A 20,651-nucleotide genomic window follows, 5' to 3' on the forward strand; every position below is an offset into this window, starting at 1 on the left:
CTTTGATTCTGCTGCCTGTTTTTCCCCCTTTTGATGTAATTTCGAAATGCCTGTCTGAATTGTTATCTCTGTGTTGAGGAAAGATGAAAAGAGAGTAGGCTGTTGAATTAGAATACCGATAATAATTTTGCACTTTTCAATGCCGAACACGTGCGGAGCTCCGGCGACAAAAGGAAAATGTTGCCTCTTGTGGGGTTCAGCTTTATAATCTGAGTAGAAGACGAACACTGACCTTTAAAAAAACTCTTGATCCTTTACTCAAAATCAAGAATTTGACTAACAAGTTCTTTAATGGAGCTAGATGGCATTGTGCTGGCTTTGCAACTAGGATGCCGTTGATGCAGTGGGTGTAATTCACAAGAACATTCGAACAGCTTGAAATTGTGATCAGTGCAGATAAATGCTTTTGTACTGCACCTGCAGTGTACAAGGCAACTTCTGTAACTGGAAAATATTCAAGTATTGACTGACTCCACACCTGTCACTGTGGGAGGTCTGGATAATGGGAGACTAGCACAGTTTAGATAAATCTGCACTCATTTACACTTGGCAGTATTTAAACTGACACAGACTTTGGCCTTTTTACTCGTTGTGTTGTCCCACTGTTATACCGTTTTTCCTGCAATGGACACTTCAGTCAATTCTTACTCTTCTTCCTGTTGGAAACTGTTGCCCCTGCTTTTTCTACACAGTCATTTATTCACTATCCACAGCTTTTTCTTCAAAGGCTCTTTAGATCTTGGCACCATGACAGTACATACTCACTTCAGTATCACATCAGACCTGAGATGTCAGAGCTCCACCTGCAGCTCCCTAAGGAACCCATGTTTGTCAATTGTTGATATAAGAATCTGGCGTACATATGTATTTTGTTTCATTTAAATGACCACAGACTGTCAAGTTTATTCTTCATGTATATAACACATTTATTAACAGGTACCGTTTCAATTAAGTCCATATATTTACATTCCACATATGTCACAAAAACTGTACAAATTACATGTCCTATTACATATATATACACACACACACACACACACACATATATATATATACATATATATATGTATATATATATGTGTGTGTATATATATATGTGTGTATATATATATGTGTATATATATATACACATATATATATACATATATACACTGAACAAAAATATAAACGCAACACTTTTGTTTTTGCTCCCATTCCCCATGGGGTGGACGTAGAGACCTAAAATTCATTCCAGATACACAATATAACCATCCCTCCCAAACAGTGGTCACAAATCAGTCCAAATGTGTGGTAGTGGGCACATCCGCTATATTGAGATAATCCATCCCACCTCACAGGTGTGCCACATCAGGATGCTGATCTGACATCATGAGTAGTGCACAGGTGTACCTCAGACTGCCCACAACAAAAGGCCACCCTGGAATGTGCAGTTTTGTCTCACAGCAAAATGCCACAGATGCCACAAGCAATGAGGGAGCGTGCAATTGGCATGCTGACAGCAGGAATGTCAACCAGATCTGTCGCCCGTGCATTGAATGTTCATTTCTCAACCATAAGCCGTCTCCACAGGCGTTTCAGAGAATATGGCAGCACATCCAACCGGCCTCACAACCGCAGACCTCGTGTAACCACACCAGCCCAGGACCTCCACATCCAGCAGGTTCACCTCCAAGATCGTCTGAGACCAGCCACCCAGACAGCTGCTGGAACAATTGGTTTGCACAACCAAACAATTTCTGCACAAACTGTCAGAAACCGTCTCAGGGACGCTCAACTGCATGCCCGTCGTCCTCATCGGGGTCTTGACCTGACTCCAGCTCGTCGCCGTAACAGACTTGTGTGGGCAAATGCTCACATTCGATGGCGTCTGGCACGTTGGAGAGGTGTGCGCTTCACGGATGAATCATGGTTCACATTGTTCAGGGCAGATGGCAGCTGAGAATGTCCCAGTTCTTGCATGGCCAGCATACTCACCGGACATGTCACCCATTGAGCATGTTCGGGATGTGCTTGACCGGCGTATACGACAGCGTGTACCAGTTCCCACGAATATCCAACAACCTCGCACAGCCATTGAAGTGGAGTGGACCAACATTCCACAGGCCACAATTGACAATCTGATAGACTCCATGCGACGATGTGTTGCACTGCATGAGGCAAATGGTGGTCACACCAGATACTGACCGGTTCTGGGTCCCCAGACCCCCAATAGTGCAAAAAACTGCACATTCCAGGGTGGCCTTTTGTTGTGGGCAGTCTGAGGTACACCTGTGCACTACTCATGATGTCAGATCAGCATCCTGATGTGGCCACACCTGTGAGGTGGGATGGATTATCTCAATATAGCAGATGTGCCCACTACCACACATTTGGACTGATTTGTGACCACTGTTTGGGAGGGATGGTTATATTGTGTATCTGGAATGAATTTTAGGTCTCTACGTCCATCCCATGGGGAATGGGAGCAGAAACATATGTATATATATATATATGTGTGTGTGTATATATATATATATATATATATATATATATATATATATATATATATATATATATATATATATATACACACCCAGCACGCCCCTGCGGGAGGTTTATCCTTCAAGCTCGGGTCCTCTACCAGAGGCCTGGGAGCTTGAGGGTCCTGCGCAGTATCTTAACTGTTCCCAGGACTGCGCTCTTCTGGACAGAGATCTCCGATGTTATTCCCAGGATCTGCTGGAGCCACTCGCCTAGCTTGGGAGTCACCGCACCTAGTGCTCCGATTACCACGGGGACCACCGTTACCTTCACCCTCCACATCCTCTCGAGCTCTTCTCTGAGCCCTTGGTATTTCTCCAGCTTCTCGTGTTCCTTCTTCCTGATATTGCTGTCATTCGGAACCGCTACATCGATCACTACGGCCGTCTTCTTCTGTTTGTCTACCACCACTATGTCCGGTTGGTTAGCCACCACCATCTTGTCCGTCTGTATCTGGAAGTCCCACAGGATCTTAGCTCGGTCATTCTCCACCACCCTTGGGGGCATCTCCCATTTTGACCTCGGGACTTCCAGGTTATACTCGGCACAGATGTTCCTGTACACTATGCCGGCCACTTGGTTATGGCGTTCCATGTATGCCTTGCCTGCTAGCATCTTGCACCCTGCTGTTATGTGCTGGATTGTCTCTGGGGCATCTTTACACAGCCTGCACCTGGGGTCTTGCCTGGTGTGATAGACCCCAGCCTCTATGGATCTTGTGCTCAGAGCTTGTTCTTGTGCTGCCATGATTAGTGCCTCTGTGCTGTCTTTCAGTCCAGCTTTGTCCAGCCACTGGTAGGATTTCTGGATATCAGCCACCTCCTCTATCTGCCGGTGGTACATACCGTGCAGGGCTCTGTCCTTCCATGATGGTTCCTCGTCTCCCTCCTCTTTCTTGGGTTTCTGCTGCCTGAGGTATTCACTGAGCACTCGGTCAGTTGGGGCCATCTTCCCAATGTATTCTTGGATGTTCGTTGTCTCATCCTGGACTGTGGTGCTGACACTCACCAGTCCCCGGCCCCCTTCCTTCCACTTAGCGTACAGCCTCAGGGTGCTGGACTTGGGGTGAAACCCTCCATGCATGGTAAGGAGCTTTCTTGTCTTTATGTCAGTGGCTTCTATCTCCTCCTTTGGCCAGCCTATTACCCCAGCAGGGTACCTGATCACGGGCAGGGCGTACGTGTTGATGGCCCGGATCTTGTTCTTACCATTCAGCTGACTCCTCAGGACTTGCCTGACCCTCTGCAGGTACTTGGTGGTTGCAGCTTTTCTAGCGGCCTCTTCATGGTTCCCATTCGCCTGCGGGATCCCCAAGTACTTGTAACTGTCCTCTATGTCTGCAATGTTGCCTTCTGGTAGTTCAATCCCCTCAGTTCTGACTACCTTCCCTCTCTTTGTTACCATCCGACTACACTTCTCCAGTCCGAACGACATTCCAATGTCATTGCTGTATAGCCTGGTAGTGTGGATCAGTGAATCGATGTCTCGTTCACTCTTGGCATACAGCTTGATGTCATCCATGTACAGGAGGTGGCTGACAACTGCTCCGTTCCGTAGTCGGTATCCGTAGCCAGTCTTGTTAATGATCTCACTGAGGGGGTTCAGGCCTATGCAGAACAGCAGTGGGGACAGAGCATCTCCTTGGTAGATCCCGCACTTGATGGTGACTTGTGCTATGGGCTTGGAGTTGGCCTCTAGTGTTGTACGCCACATCCCCATTGAGTTCCTGATGAAGGCTCTTAGGGTCCCATTGATCTTGTACAATTCTAGGCATTCCAGTATCCAGCTGTGGGGCATTGAGTCATAGGCCTTCTTGTAATCAATCCAGGCAGTGCACAGGTTGGTCAGTCTGGTCTTGCAGTCTCGGCTGATTGTTCTGTCTACCAGTAGCTGGTGTTTTGCGCCTCTGGTATTCTTGCCAATTCCTTTCTGTGTCCCGCTCATGTATTGACCCATGTGCCTGTTCATCTTAGCCGATATGATGCCTGACAGGAGCTTCCATGTAGTACTGAGGCAGGTTATTGGTCGGTAGTTGGAGGGGACCGGTCCCTTCTTGGGGTCCTTGGGGATCAGGACCGTCCGGCCTTCAGTTAGCCATTCCGGGTGTCTCTCGTTAACTAGCAGCTGGTTCATTTGTGCTGCCAGACGCTCGTGGAGTGCAGTTAGCTTCTTCAGCCAGTAGGCGTGAACCATGTCGGGCCCTGGTGCTGTCCAACTCTTCATACTGGAGACCCTTTCTTGGATATCTGCCACTGTGATGGTTACTGGACCCTGTTCAGGGAGGTCGCTGTGGTCTGCCCTCAGATCCTCTAGCCACTGAGCATTGCCGTTATGGGTTGCATCCTTCTCCCATATGCCCTTCCAGTATTGCTCCGTCTCCAGCCTTGGTGGTGCTGTTCTCTTATTGTTCCCTTGCCACTGAGAGTACACCTTTGCTGGTTCTGTGGAGAACAGCTGGTTTATTCTCCTGCCTTCTATCTCTCTGGTGTACCTCCTCAAGCGGCTGGCCAAGGCTGTGAGTCTTTGCTTGGCAGTTTCCAAGGCCTCAGGTATGGACAGCTTGCTGTATTTCTTAGGCACCTTATTCGTCGCACCTTTCTGCAACTCCGTTAGTTGGCTAACCTCTCTCCGTGCTACTTTGATCTTGCCCTCTAGCCTCCTTCTCCATGGAGGGTACTGCCCCTTGTGGCTGTTCAACTTGTAGCCAAGCATCTCACTGATCACTGCTGCCGTATTGTAGATCAGCTTGTTAGTGTCGGTAATCGTGGTTGTAGGTATTGCCCGTAGTGCTGCATTAACATCATCTAGTTGGATGTTATCCCTGCTGGGGCAGGGATAGCTCAGTAGGTAAAGTGGTCGCCCCATGATCGGAAGGTCGGCGGTTCGAATCCACTTAACGGCTACCCTGAGGTACCCCTGAGCAAGGTACCGTCCCTACACACTGCTCCCCGGGCGCCTGCTTAGTGGGCTGCCCACTGCTTCACTGAGTGAATGGGTCAAATGCAGAGAAAAACAAGTAATTTCCCCATGGGGATCAATAAAGTATCCATTATTATTATTATTATTATTATTATTAGCAGACCTTCTGAGGGTACTTCACGTAATCTTGGTAACCGGCTACGGGGGATCCAGGTTTCAAGCTTGGCCATGATCCTATTTTTCAGGTCAGTTCCTCTCGCACTCAACGATCCTTCTCCTATCATACTTGGGGCTATGTACCCAATCTCGGGTGGGGGTGATGATATCTCCCCCCTGACCTGGCGTCCTGACTCCTCCTTGCCGTAGCATTTGTGTTGTACCTCGTCAATCTCTAGCTGTGAGAGCAGTCCCTTCTTTCGAATGTTGGAACACTGAGCTACTAGTTGTTTCGCCGTCATTGTGGATGTTGGGTATCGAAGAATCCATAGGTCCCTCATCCTATTCATGTAGCCCCTTCCGCCGGGGTTACTTGCGTAGTAGCATTCCAACAACGCCCTGTTTTCGTCCCTTGCCCACCGATGCCTTCTTGTTCCAGTAGCCCACTTTTCGTCAGGGTGCCCTGGTTCCTCAACACCTGACGCGGACCTTGTTGATCCGGGCGACGTCCGAGCCGGCATGCCTTCATATTTATCTGTCTCGCTCATGTCTGCGGTAGGCTTGCTTAGCATAGGGGGTCTAGCCTTAGGACCCTTACTGGATACAGACGCTCCAGGCAGGAATCGAACTTGCGAGAATATTGATATTGCACGGTTTATGATTGAACATCGAGGGCCAAACAGAGGAAGCTTTATGGTTGGACGAAGTGTGCATAATCAAAGAATTGAAAGATTGTGGGGTGAACTAAACAGAGTTGTGTCAGCATACTTTAAAGACCTTTTCCTCTTTATGGAAAATGTTGGGATTTTAGATAGCACTGATCCATTTCATATTAGGGCTCTTCACCATGTATATCTTCCAAGAATTAACAGATCTGTGGATGAATTTGTAAATCAGTGGAACCATCACAGCTTAAGGACAATGGAAAATCACTCCCCGCTGCAGCTGTGGACTGTTGGAATGTTGCAACTTCCTCAGCATCACAGACCGCTCAGTCAAGTGCACTTCAGACGTCGTTCTTACCATCACCAGCAGTTGACGGCTGACTTGAGGCAGATCGACCCCTTGAGTGACGATGGAAATCATGGGATAGAAGTTTTTTTGACAGCATGCCGCATGCTTCAGTTAAGTTATTAGTAAATTTGTTTGTGTTAATTAAAAAATGTAATTGAGTGCCAGACACTAAAAATTGTGAAATATCATGATACTGAAAAGGGTCCAAGACTATTATTTAGGTAAAAGTAAGGTAAGATAAAAAGACTGGTTTTATCTTCATATTCACTTGTGCCATTTAAATCATAAAAGTAGACAAATAAAGTGTTTAGACTACACTTTTCTTTCATGACAAACCATACTTGTCACAGTACAAAATGTTACAGTATATGTTACATATGATTGTATGATGTACTAATGTATCTGTTAATAAACAGGAATTATGATTCATTCATTAAATAAAATGTTATACATTTTAAACTCTTTAAACTTTTTTTTTAAAGACACAAATTACATAAAAAGTAGAAACACAGAACACTTTATTTGTGTATTTCCAGTACCCATAGGAAGGAAATAATATTCTGCACTAATAGGGCTGGTCTTAAAAAAACAAAATGAAAGAGGAAAAAAACAAACAAACAATCTACAATGGGCCTGTGTTATCAAGTAGTATAGTAAAATATGCAAACAAAATCCTTAAAACACTCCCTGCAAACCAGGTTATGTTTATTATCATTATTATTATTATTGTTTATAATACTTTGATAACATATAATAATTTGATAAGATTGTAACGTCATATAGTGTGATATAATGTTCATATTTCAACCTGTAACATAACCAGGTTTGACCTAACCAATGTCTGTCACATTTATAGACAACTTTGCTGCCAGTGTTGGAGATACTGTCTTTCTACCTTTTAGTATGTAGGGTTACTGTAATACTTTTCAAAACTTTACCAAAACCTAACAAAAACATTTTTTAAACCTGTGAGTTAAGCTAAAAGTTAAATGATATTAATACAAAGTTCTGTGTAAAGCATAAATGTTCAAATGGGACACTGAAATAAAGCTTAACTCATCTCATTTGAAAATTCACATCTGTGGAATAGTTGAACACAGGAAGCATTTGAGAAAACTTAATTCTATATAACAATGAGATTGTGGCATATTATTTTGCTCACTGCAGGGGTGCTAAATAATGTAATGTTACTATGGGTCATACCAGAGACAAAACATGCCATATAAGCAGGAAAACAAATTAACTACAATCAAAAAACAAAAAAAATGCCTCACATGTATAAACTGAAACAAAATTATTCCATCCATTCTCTTCGGCTTATCAAATCCATGTCTGATTTGAAAGTAGTGTGCACTGCATGAACTGGTATTTAAGCTGTAATTTGAAAGACACACATGAAGCTTATTTAGGCTATACAGTCCTACTGCTGTCCAGGGTGTACTCTGATGCGGGGTTAACAACATTAATAAAAAACAAGAAAATAAAAAATGCATATGCAAAATAGAAAAAAACCCAAATCCTCATCATGTCACCAATCCTTAAGAAAACACATCATGCTCTTCCAAATCCTGGTGAATTCCGTATTGCAAAATCCATGTCTGATTTGAAAGTAGTGTAGACTGCATGAACTGGTATACGAAGGATATTTTCACAAGTATTGGCCACTGGAAATCTGCAGTTAGTGACGAACTCAAGGCTTGGCTTTGGAGAAAAACCCAGGGCTGGTATGCTGTCACATCCAGTGCAGAAAACAAGAATATCTTCCAAAGAGACATCATTTTCAACTATAAGATAGAAAAATACAAAATGATAATGAGATTCTGACTAAGACTACTGATGTACAGATACATTAAATTACCAAAAGATTAAATCAAAAGTGAAACATGTATATTTTTTTAAAAGTAAGCTGTAATTTGAAAGACACACATGAAGCTTATTTAGGCTATACAATGAAACCACAATGTCAAAAAAATAAGTTAGTGGAGACCACAACATATTAAATGTACGTGGATGCAGCAATAGCCTGTTATTTGTACTCAGTATACAGGATTGGTAATAATTTATTTATTTAGTTATCCTCCTATTTATCCTGTTATTTATTTATCCTGTTAATACACTGAAGTCAAACTGAAATCACATTTGGATACAATGTTCTTTGTAAACCCAGCACTTGCATCAGTACTATCTATCTACCTTTTTTGTTATGGCATCTATGTCTGTAATTTCATGATGCTGCTGCACAAAAGTGAGAATTTTGATTTATGGTCAAACAATGTGCCAAGTAGTAAACTCACATTCTGCCTCCTGAAGATAGTCTTGCCAGAAAGCCAGGGTCCGGCACTCATCTTGAAATGCATTACTCCCTCATTCGGAGTGAATGATCTGGAATAGATTCTCCATATCAGTTGCTCTGAGAGTCATTCCAGCTTTCACGAAAAGGCACTTCATCTGAAGAGGGTATGTCTGTAGAGCATCTAGGACACCTAGAGACCTCAAGCCATCTCTGAACCTAGCCAAAATAAAACAAAATCAAATTGTATTTTATATTACTATTATTATATTTGTATTTGATGGGATTTGGAACCTGTATCATAACAAGAGGTTTTGAGGTTTTATCAAGAGACATTTCTGAACTAATTACATTTTACTTTCCTGTGGACTGCTGTATCAGAGGTGAAGAACATTTTTCCCCTTACAGGGCCAGACTGTCTTAGACACAGATAAAGAATGCCTATACATGGAACAACTGAGCTGAAATATGATACACAGGGACCTGTCATTAATTGGAGTAAAAGTGACAAATTTCTGTCAGTCTACAGTCAACCCAAATGCTACTCAATTTGAATCTATTTTTATTTACATATTTAAACACATGCCTACATCGGCACAGATACAACGTTTTATGTGAATTTTAATTTCATGAATGAAAGATATCTGTTTTGTTATGAACTGTACTAGAATGGAGCGCTACAGACCTGTACCACCCAAATAGGGTAATACCATTGTTTCACAACACAGTGACTTTAGTTTGACAGGCTTAATTTTTTACCATTACAGTATGTGTTTAGACATACCTTTCAAAAGGTGCACAGGTCCGTTGAAGGACATACCAGTGAGCCAGATCCAAAGCAGTTTCTTGTTTGTTTTGAAGTGTTATGCAAACATTGTGACCAGCAAGACTGATCAAGCTGGCTGCCTGTGCAACTGCATCTTGCAGCTGTAGATCATTCTCGGCCTGTATGATCTAAAAACAATATGAGGAAATTATAAAATGAATTATTTGACTCTACTATTTAGTAGAACATACAAAACTAATAGCTTCAGTGTTTAATTAGTACATTAACCCTATGAAACCCCATAACCGATCAGGAGGCTGAGGTATAAGTTATTAAGCTGGAAAACAAGTCCAATCATTCAATTCTGAAAACTGAAACTTGGAGTTTCTTGGGCAGTAACCAACAGAACCATAACCTGCCACACACATTTTTAGTTCTTCCTTCTTGTAGCCATTAAAATGTTCGATCTTTTACTAGAAAGGTGCAGGACTCGGGCAAGAAAAATTAGGAAAGTGTTAGTAAAAATGTTGGACAAGCAAAAAAAGACCTACCGGTACAATGAAATTGAAAGAACCAAAGGAAAATATGCTCACCGACTGCACTTGTGACCTTGTTTCCTCATCAGTAATATGATCAGTGCTGACTTTTACATTGTCTGGACCCTTTTGAAGACACTCATACAAGAGTTCAGACAAGAAACATGGACTCTGTCCCCCGTGGGCAATTGACATTGCCATGATCTGGCCAGCATAGTAGTATCCATTATCTTTCATTGCTGTTAACAAATAAAATAAAACATCATCTCAAAAGCTTGCATCATTATTTTTGTTACTGTGGCATTTTTTATAGTACAAGTTACCAAATGTTATTTCTGAAAAAAATATTGCCCATACAGTTGTACCCATAATAGTTTGGATAATGACAAAATCATCTTAATTTTGCTGTGCACCACCACCTTGGATTTTAATACCAAACAATCAAGATGATACTAAAGTGCAATTCCTTCGAGGTATTTTATTAAAAAATGGCACCAGCTGATTAGGAATTACAGTCAATTTTATACATTATCCACCATCTTTAAAGATGGTTGCTTTAGACAAGTGATTGAAAGCTAACACCATTTTATGTATTATTTTTAATACAAGGATTAAAATTCTTTACAATTCTTTACAGCCTTACAGTCAGATCAGGTAACTGAGCTGGCTTGTTATGCTTTGGGTTATTATCAATTTACACTGTCCAATCAATTTAGCATTTGCATTTGGCTGAATCTGAACAGATTGCCCTTTACACTTCACAAATCACCGGTGATATCATTGACAACAGTAGTGGCTTGGTTCTATGGCAGCTACTCATGCTCGTGTCATAACACTGCTTCCACTATGTGTGACTTAAGCTATTCTTTTCTTTACTATGCTTTTCTCCTTCCATCATTTTGGTTAATCTTGGTGTCATCTGTCCATATCTTCATAGTAGTATAGCATAGTTCTTTTAGATGTTTTCTGGCAAAGTCCTTCCAGTTATTTACTATTGCACCTTGTTGTAAAACATCTGTGTTTCCATTCATAAGTGCATCTCTTGATTGTTGAATTACACCATATCAGTCATTTGAATAATTACTTTTGAGAAATGAGAGAGCATGTATAAAAATGTCCAGAATTTCTAAATATGTAGTACTGTTTCAAACCTTTCAACTAAAGCAGACAATCTTCCCTTCAGTCAATCTAGGTTTAATTTTTTTAAATCCTCTGTGGTGGTACAAAAATTCTGTCATTGCCAAAAAAATGTGTTTAGTTAACTGTATGAGATACTAAACTCGTACATGTAATCACAAACCAATTGATGTGTAATGTATTGATGTAAAATAAATCAAATGGCAACAATTAATTAAATCATAAGTACCTTTAGAATTGCACGTAAGAACTTTAGCATTGGGTGGACCTTCAAAGATGCCAAGTTTGTCCTTGACTTCACAGAGGCAAAGTCGGAAGAACTCCCGAGTAGGTCCTCCATTGTCAACAGCACCCTCAGATATTCCATAGTCATCAGTAAACTTCACATCTATTTTTTTCTCTGGTGAAAAATTGGATCTGCCCATGGCTCTGGATGCTCCATCCCACACATTTCGCCTTATGATGTTGAAGCGTACAGTGCTGTCATTATTTACTCTAGTAACAATCTGCTCCAAGATTCTCTCTAAGCTCTGGACGTCACTGAAACATACACACACACAAAAAAAAAAAACAGTAAAGAAATATACTAGTCTCAATGGCAATAACCCACCAACAGAATAATGATGTACCATCCTTAAGACTGTAATTGATATTTAACAAAAAAAGAGATACAAATCAAGAATGTTTGTGATAATGGAAAAAAGATTAAGTTTAAGTTAAATTAAGTTTACATTTTTATCTTGTCATAAATACACTAGTATTTATAAATAGTATAAATACACTATATAAATACAAGCAGAACAAGAAAAACAACAAGATCCAACACTGACAACCAACCTCCATTCAAAAAAGTAAAAATAAACCAAAACATATATCAAGTAAAATATAAGTAATCTGATAGCCTTGGTAATCTTCAAATGACAACAGAAATCGCACGTTGCAGTTTGTAGTTTGCTTATTCAAACTGATCCAAAACTAGACAGTAGGTGACTCCTTTTCCGCAACAAACATAAAATAATGGTTAATATGTTGACCTTTCAACATGACATGTAAAAGTTTGTGTTGTACTGACCTTTCACTTGCACTTGAGTCTAAAGACCTTGAAATGGCTTCTTGGAGGTCGGGGTCATCTGACAGGTATTCTTCCTCAAACAGGCCAAGATATGTACTGCAAAGCCAGAATGTTTTGTAAATTATTTAGTTAAATTACATATAAATGATGTTGACATAATTACATTATCACAATACATAGATTGGCCTCAGCATTATTAAAGTTGTGTGGGATCATCTTGACAGAGAACAGAACAAAAAGCCTGGAAAACTATTCCTGAACCATGCTTAAAGAAATTCAATAAAAAGAAGACATCACCATCAAGAAAGCTTGGTTAAGAGAGTTCAAGCTATGTTGAAGACTAAAGTAGCTCATATCACATTTTGAATTTTAAGCTCATTAAAATTCTACAAGTTTTTTTCTACTCTAATATACTGCGCTTCCATGTCTGTTTCTGGACAGAATTTTGTAGACTTCAGTAAATCACTGTGCTTCTTTCCTATTTTTCCAGCAAAATACAAAGAAAGCAGGGGTGGCTCATGACTTTTGCACAATATAGCTCAAAAGATTAAAAGATACAAACATGTACAAAACACATACCTGTAGGATGTGCTGGATAAACTTGGCTGGGTAGGTCCATTGGACACACTGGAGGTGTTACTAGAGAAGACACGTGTGTCACCAGTAACACTGGCAGAAGAACCCGCTGATAAGCCAGGTGTGTTGTAACTGACAAAGGCAGATGTTCCACTGGAGTAAGGCTCATCCTCATCAGTAGCAACGACAGCAGGATTGGTGGACATTGTGAGGGTGTCAGCAGAGATGGAAGATTCAACAGTACAAACATCTTGGGTTGCAACGCACCAGATGACCTCATCATCAACAGACATGGACTGTGCGTTAACAATGGGAATGGCTGAGGGAACTTCTTTAGAAATTTCAACTGTGAGAACACAAAGAACAGGAGTTTAACTTTTGAATAACATCTCATCACATATATAGCTTTTGCTTTTCATGTATTTAGGGGTACATTTCTTCCTGCTCAAAATATTAAACTAAATTTAAATATGATTTTAACAAAGACTTGACACTTAACTAAAGACACAATGGCTGAGATGACTAAGTAACAGACACTGAACCAACTTAATTTACAGTTTATTTGGAGCGACTTTTAGATAGGAATATTTACCGCATTTGTCAGAATTCAACGTTTCTGTGAAATCCTGCCTGCTTGTATGGCTACTCTCTCCATCAGAATATGTCTGTAAATTAAAACAGATAATACATTTCATTATACTGACAACAAAATGTCATAATAAATATTAGTAATATGTTTATGTATTATGTATTAAAACATAATACAAGTGACAATGTTTAAGGGAGTTTAAAATCCATCTTTGCCTTTTTCACTCTCATTTTATGAACATACATACATTTGCTGAAATGATCAGGATTACTTACTGATTCATTGTCCTCACATAAGATGACCTTGTCAGGTCTGACATAAATTGACTTCTGATGAAACAGTTTTTTCACAAGGTCTCCATTCAAAGTCTGTTTGGAAGTGAGTGATGGCTCAACTAGTTTGGTGTGGCATGCCAGCAAAATCTGTAGCCTAGGGGAGGAAGAAAACATAGTATATATGAAATTTTTGTTATGGCTAACAGACTACAATACAATACAATACATTAAAAGGCTTAATTTTTGTTAACTCTAAAAGATATCAATCCAGTCATCCGATCGGTGCTCCCAGATCCTTTTTGGAAATACCCAAAGTTGACCTTTAATAGTATAATAATCTAAGTAACAAAAAATATTTTTTTTTTATAAAAAAGGATCTAATGCTTACCTGCATCCTTCAAGAACTGGCTGGAAGGCAGTCCTTATTGCCTGCATTACTTTGTCTGAGTCCCAGTCACAGCTAAACTCCAGTGCAGATTTTATATGTCCATTTTCAAAAAGCCAAGCTTTTTTGTTACGCCTTGGCACATGTGTAGTTAGATGGTCTGGCAAGAGAATCACTTCTTTGGTGAAAGACTGAGCCACAGAATGTGACCTGCTTAGCTGTGCTGGAAACCTAATTGAGATAAAGGCAAATTAAACATTTCTGCATGTATATACTCACTGGTATTTTTGTTTACTTAGCTTCGTCGAGCAATTGAAACCTACGGGCTATTACTAACCTTCCACTAGTAATTTCAGTGCATTTAGTTCTGTTCTTACCTCTTCTGCCTTGGGCCCTTTCGAGTAAAAGGTTCACAATGCAGGTCTTAATGCTCAATTCCGATTTTTTGATCAAATCCGATTTTTTTGTCTGCTCGTTCACACTACAAATAAAATGCGACAGCAAACGCGCTCTAGTGTGAACGCTCAAAGCGGCCCGCATGCGCAAAAGAAGATGTCACACACAACGCGCTCTGTTTAGACCCAGAGCAACAGTATTGTTTGACTGATGGCCCTTAAAACCTGCATTAGCCGCGGTGGGCGTGGCCAACAATCACACAAACACACCCGTTCTTCTCTTTGGAAGTATTTTTTAGTTTTTAAACGTAATTTATTTGTCTTGGGGCGTAACATTAATTTACTGGAGCTCAAAATGTCAAACCCTCTGCAACTTCTCTTCATCGTGGTGAAGAAGACTGTGGAGCCACTTTGGGAGGAAAATAACGGTACACGACGTTAGCTGAAGGTTAGCTTCTCAGAAACAGGTAGCTCGAGTGGACAGCTAGCTGCTGAGAGAGGGAGGCTCAGCCATGGAGCCCGGAACTTTTTCAAAGTACTCCTGGACCGACTTCGTCTTCTCCGTGATCGGAGTGTGCACTTTTCTCGTAGACTGGGGCTCCGATGTTTGGGTGGCCACTGAGTTTTACTGCCGAGGAGACTTCTTCTGGTTCGGAGTCCTGGTTGACCTCATGGTCCTGTCGTCCGTCGTGGTCCAGATGTTCAGTTGGTTCTGGTTCAAGTACGACCGAGAGCTGCCGGGCTTCAGCGCACAGACTGGGGCGAAAAGCGTGCTCTTCGGGGACAGAGTGAAGTTGTCTTGCCTGCTGCATGTTCTACAACTGGGCTTCCTCTTTAGGTAAACCCGCAGGTGCTTTAACGCAGAGTTCCCAACTCTCAGCTGTCACCGTAAGGAGAAGACTAAATGGCAGGATTTTATGGAAGTGTGGCAAGGTTAAAGCAGTTTTATTTTAGCTTTAACACTAGGTTTTTCATGTTTGAACAGCAACAGTGCACAGTCCATAAATTTAAAACTGAAATAAAATTTTAATTTGATAAACATCGGGGTAATGCAGCTGCTTGATTGTTCGGATGCGCGTCTTCTCCTTTTGAGTTTAAGACTCGTATTAAAACATATTTATTTGCTGAAGCCTCTGGCACTTTTTGAAAGGTTGGCTCTATTTTTCTGTTTTCTCTAATTCTCTATTTTTTTTTAATGTTTGATTTTATTTTCTGTTTATGCTATTTTATATGTACAGCACTTTGTGAACCCCGGTTTATTTTAAAGTGCTTTATGAATAAAGGTGTTATGGTATAGTAGTACCTGTTTTGAACATTTTAAAGTTTGGCACTGATAAATAAACTCAGGGTGCTAATAATTTAAAACAGTAAAACATCCCGGGTTTTAGCTTTAGGAACTAAGTAAATGTAAAACACATCTGTTAAATGTTAGTAAGGTCATTTCATGTAATCACTCCGAATTCATCACTGAATCTGTTTCTCAATAAGTGTTTCAACAGCAGCTAAGGCCTCTGCCTGTTTGTTGTGAAAGTTTCCTTAGCATAGCTTTTTCACTTTCTTTATTTTCTAATCAAAAATGAAACCATATTTTTTCTTTAAAACACCTCAAGCCATGTACAAATGTCAGTGTCAGGTGTGGTAAGTTGTAAATCCAGTAAGTCTGAGCACAACTGACTGCATAAAAATGAATTAATGAGGTATGAAAAGCTCAGTCACACTGTTTTTGACCTCTCCTAATGAATCACACCCGATTATTTCCATGAGTTTGGTTTGTTCATTGCTGTGTCATTTTCTCACGCTGCTCTCCCATCCGCACTCAGACACATCTCCGCCATACGTCAGGGCTTCAGAGTCTGGTGGAGGAAAGAGGAAGGGTCAGAGTATGCTGTTTACCTGACACATGACCTGAGCATGCTCTGTCTTATCGAGACCTTCTGTGAGAGCGCACCTCAGCTCACCCTGATGATCCACGTCATACTTCGCACCAACAAGGCCAGGACAGTTCAGTGTGAGTTCTCTCTCTGTGAACAGCAAGCAAACATCACAGTTCATGTTTTTTGACTTTTCCAGTGCTTTCAACACCATCAGGCCAACCCTCCTGGGTGATAAGTTAGCAGCGATGCAGGTGGATGCTTCTCTGGTGTCCTGGATTGTTGATTACCTGACAGGAAGACCACAATATGTACGTCTCCCACAGTGTGTGTCTGACAAGGTGATTAGCAACACAGGGGCACCACAGGGGACTGTCCTCTCCCCCTTCCTCTTCACCCTCTACACCACAGACTTCAGCCACTGCACAGAGACCTGCCATCTTCAGAAGTTTTCTGATGACTCTGCGGTGGTTGGATGCATCAGCAGGGATGATGAGACAGAGTACCGGGCTGTGGTCGACTCCTTTGTCACGTGGTGTGAGCAGAATCATCTGCAGCTCAACGTGGCAAAGACCAAGGAACTGATCGTGGACTTCAGGAAGACCAGGAAACACTTGACCCCTGTTTCAATCCAGGGGGTCAGTGTTGACATTGTGGAGGACTATAAATACCTTGGAGTACACATTGACAATAAACTGGACTGGGCTAAAAACACCACAGCACTTTACAGGAAGGGCCAGAGTCGTCTCTATTTTTTGAGGCGACTGAGGTCCTTCAACATCTGCCAGAAAATGCTGAGGATTTTCTATGAGTCTGTTGTGGCCAGTGCGATCCTCTATGCTGTTGCATGCTGGGGGAGCAGGCTGAGGGTCGCAGATGCCAACAGACTTAATAAACTGATCCGTAAGGCCAGCAATGTTGTGGGGATGGAGCTGGACTCCCTCAAGGTGGTGTCGGAGAGGCGGATGCTGTCCAAGATAAAGACAATGTTGGATAACACCTCCCACCCACTCCATGACATGTTGGTCAGTCACAGGAGCTCGTTCAGTGAGAGACTGAGATTACCGAAAAGCACCACTGAACGACACAGGAAATCATTCCTGCCTGTGGCCATCTCCCTGTACAACGCATCCACTTAACACACTGTTTGCTGCTACAGCTACACATGTTTCTTTTCCAAATATTTATTTATAAGTGACTTATGTATGTATGTATGTATATATATGTATATATTGTACTATTCTTAGTTAGCGTATTGTCTGTCTTGTCTTAATGTTGGTTTAAAATGGAGCACTGTAACAAAAAATAATTTCCCCCAGGGATCAATAAAGTATTCTGATTCTGATTCTGATTCTGATTCAGTTGTGCACTTGTTCACTTCCTCTTGGTTTGACTTCTGTTTTTCAGTTGTAAGTATTGCTGCTTCAACCACCTCCATAGCCTGGATGGTAGTGGATTACCACCGCTGCCTGCGTGCCTTCCTCATAGACAAAGCCAAGCAGGGATGGGGGTCCTCCTTAATCTATTTCCTGTGGAATCTGCTGCTAAGCAGAAGTGTCCTTTAGAGACTTTTCCATCCAGGACAGCACCCCGTCCTCTACACTTGTCAACAAACGCATGGCCTGCCACGCCACTAATTTTTACACAGATCAAAGAGTCCTCCGAAACCCTCACGGCACAAACGGTGCCGAGCCCCCTCATCTGTGATGTTTGGCTTTTTACTGAATGAAGCATCTGTTTCTGTTTCTCAGATTTGTGCTGCAGTTTTTTTCTGCAGGCTTAGTGCACTAAAATAGTTTTCCAATGTGCACTAAAACTCTGAAGTTTTCCCAGCCAAAGTGCACTTAAGAACATAAATGATTGACAAATTAAGATCAGACATTAGCTGGTCTCCAACTTGTAGCTTCATAGTCCAATGTGCACATAGGACAATATCACCTCTGCAAATGCGAATATTCCCACTAGTGCAAACATGTCTGAAGTGAACCATTCCCTTCTGTGGCTTCAAAGTACAGATTCTAAAATCGTACATGAAACAAGAAACTTGCAATAATAAACTTGTATTTACACTAAGTGTACTTTTACATTCAAGCATAAACATACAGACAGTGTTTATATTGTAATAAAGGGGATTTCTGGATACATTTTTAACTGAAGTGTCAAATGAAATACCTGATGAGCACTCAGCTCAGTCCAGTGTTTACACAAAGATGCTCCCACAGTGGCTTCTTACAACCACAAATACTGTACTGTAACTATACAAACACTAGTCAGCCACAACATTAACACCACTTGCCTAATTATGTGTACATCCTCTCATGCTGTCAAAGCCTCTCAGACCTGCTGGGTTACCAACACAGGAGCTGTGAGAGCGTTTGATGGTTGGTAGGTTTATGGGTGTTCTCAGCAAATACAAAATCTGCTAAAGGTTTTAGTGTTGTGGCTAATGTATAAATTACGTTTGAAAAAAAAATTGCATACAGGTTTAATTTTTCATTCTGTTTGAAGCAGGAATCGTTTGATAAGCTCAACCAAATCTGTTTGTGTGCTTTTTAATTGTGTTTTATTACTCCAGCCTGTTAGTAGCCTAAAGATTACTGTAAAGTGTGAGCAGAAAGACAGTTTTTCTATATAGGTGTTATAGTTCAGTTCACTTTAGGATTTCTAGAAATAGATTTAGAATAGAATTGTATTTATTCAGTATGTAATTATAAAAACTAAGCTATAAATGGTTTAATAAAGAGACTTGGTTAAAGAGTAAAATAAAAACAGCAATCTTACATTTGTACATTGTTTCTAGTGGGTTTTCTTTTTTACTAAAAGTGTGGGAGATCTGGATTTTCCCTCTAAATTGGAATTTGTTTTTGAAACACTGCAAAACTTGTTTCTGAGGTTTTAAATTACCTTTGTTATCGTGTGTGTGTTTTATTTTATCTTGTTAGAGTTGCTGCTGGAACCTTTTTGAATGTAAATTTCACTGTAAGTTCGTTCGTTCATAGTTTCTTTTCAAAAGCTGGTCAAGTGTTTTAAATCCACTAGCTTGGTTTCTACTTTTTTCTTTTGTGTTGTAAAGCGAGTTCAGCTAACCTGCTGATTTGTCACAGACACGAATGTTTTAGATATTTCTCTGCATTTAGCTGCCAAATCTAGTGTTATTGTCGCTCATCCATCCACTATCTGTTTAGCTTGTTCAAATATGTCATGTGCCAAGATACTTTTACTTTAGTATACATGCAGAGCTGAAAGCACATCCTTCTCTCAGCTTTTTCAGTAAACCTGCCTCCACATCATCATTTACATCATTTACTATATGTTGAAACTCTGTTCTGTAAAAGAGTTGATAGTGTTTGGAGCCACTTTTTGGCATGCTGTCAGCTGGTATGAAAAGTTAAGGGGATTACTTCCTGTTAAACATTTACCTCATCTGTCCCGTGCAATTATTAAAGTAGTACCTAAGTTAAGTCACTTCTTTTTGTTTTTGTGTCTTTCTGCAAACCCAGATTACGAGCATCCGCACATCTTTTTACTGTAAGTCATTGGCTTACAGTAAAAAGATCTGGGCTTCCCCTTTAGGTAAACCAGCGGGTGCATTAATGCAGGGCTCCCACCTCACAGCTGTCAACCTGTGCCAGGTAAGGAGAAGACTAAAGGGCAGGATTTCTGGATGATGCTTAAAATATCCAGAAAGGAATTTCAGTTTCAGTCTTTCTGACAGTCATCCAAAGACGATGTTTACTGTTAGCGGGATATTCGCCAGCAGGAGGTGTGTATGTGTGTGAATTAACACAATGTGCCTTTAAGATAAGTTTCAGGACACGGGCTGGTTGGTAGGAGGGGTTTTGAAACTCTCAAATCTTGAGCTTACTTTTGTTATCTGTCTATATAAGTTGTCTTTCAGCTCATGCATCACATGCAGCTGTGTTAGAGGCACGCAGAGAGACGGGTGAACATGTCAGGCACTCAGGCTAACTTTAAATACTCCTGCTGGGACTTCCTCTTCACTTGTGTGGGCCTGCCGCTGTACCTGGTTGACATAGGGCTGGATATATGGACCGCTGTGTCCTTCTATAAGGAAAAGGCCTACGTGTGCCTTGCTGTTCTGCTGTTTCTGCTCCTCGTCTCGTCACTGCTCACTCAGGCTTACAGCTGG

At 41.1% G+C, this 20,651-nt stretch overlaps 2 protein-coding genes across 3 annotated transcripts; one reads left to right on the plus strand and one right to left on the minus strand.

Annotated features, from left to right (window-relative positions):
- Positions 1-5,202: 5,202 nt before the first annotated feature.
- Positions 5,203-14,369, minus strand: LOC308390791 (G2/M phase-specific E3 ubiquitin-protein ligase-like). Of its 2 annotated transcripts, none has more exons than XM_080873074.1 (10): positions 14,239-14,369; positions 13,851-14,004; positions 13,579-13,651; positions 12,990-13,332; positions 12,411-12,506; positions 11,568-11,878; positions 10,259-10,440; positions 9,684-9,853; positions 8,904-9,118; positions 5,203-5,341 (listed from the first exon to the last, which is right to left on the minus strand). In XM_080873074.1, exons 1-9 carry the CDS (start codon positions 14,283-14,285, stop codon positions 8,974-8,976), a joined length of 1,521 nt encoding a protein of 506 aa, XP_080729200.1. In that variant the 5' UTR covers positions 14,286-14,369; the 3' UTR covers positions 5,203-5,341; positions 8,904-8,973. The 2 variants fall into 2 exon arrangements, with proteins under 2 accessions (XP_080729200.1, XP_080729199.1); XM_080873073.1 differs by lacking the exon at positions 5,203-5,341 and adding an exon at positions 7,044-8,393.
- Positions 14,370-15,142: 773 nt separating this feature from the next.
- Positions 15,143-19,952, plus strand: LOC308390793 (XK-related protein 8-like; the record flags this gene model as incomplete). The annotated part of the gene is made up of 3 exons (XM_080873079.1): positions 15,143-15,468; positions 16,451-16,638; positions 17,909-19,952. 3 exons carry the CDS (start codon positions 15,143-15,145, stop codon positions 18,064-18,066), a joined length of 672 nt encoding a protein of 223 aa, XP_080729205.1. The 3' UTR covers positions 18,067-19,952.
- Positions 19,953-20,651: the final 699 nt, after the last annotated feature.

This window comes from Rhamphochromis sp. 'chilingali' (genome assembly GCF_963969265.1).
Source record: "Rhamphochromis sp. 'chilingali' genome assembly, chromosome: 22".
Taxonomy (NCBI): domain Eukaryota; kingdom Metazoa; phylum Chordata; class Actinopteri; order Cichliformes; family Cichlidae; genus Rhamphochromis; species Rhamphochromis sp. 'chilingali'.

Bases quoted from the DNA above. Each gene is read 5' to 3' on its own strand.
- LOC308390791 (XM_080873074.1), bottom strand. From the start codon at position 14,285: ATGCAGGCAATAAGGACTGCCTTCCAGCCAGTTCTTGAAGGATGCAG. The intron at 12,507-12,989 runs GTATGTGTTTTG...CTGGCTTTGCAG, and splicing joins TTATCCAGCACATCCTACAG to TACATATCTTGGCCTGTTTG. The intron at 11,879-12,410 runs GTCAGTACAACA...TGTATGTTTCAG, and splicing joins GACTCAAGTGCAAGTGAAAG to TGACGTCCAGAGCTTAGAGA.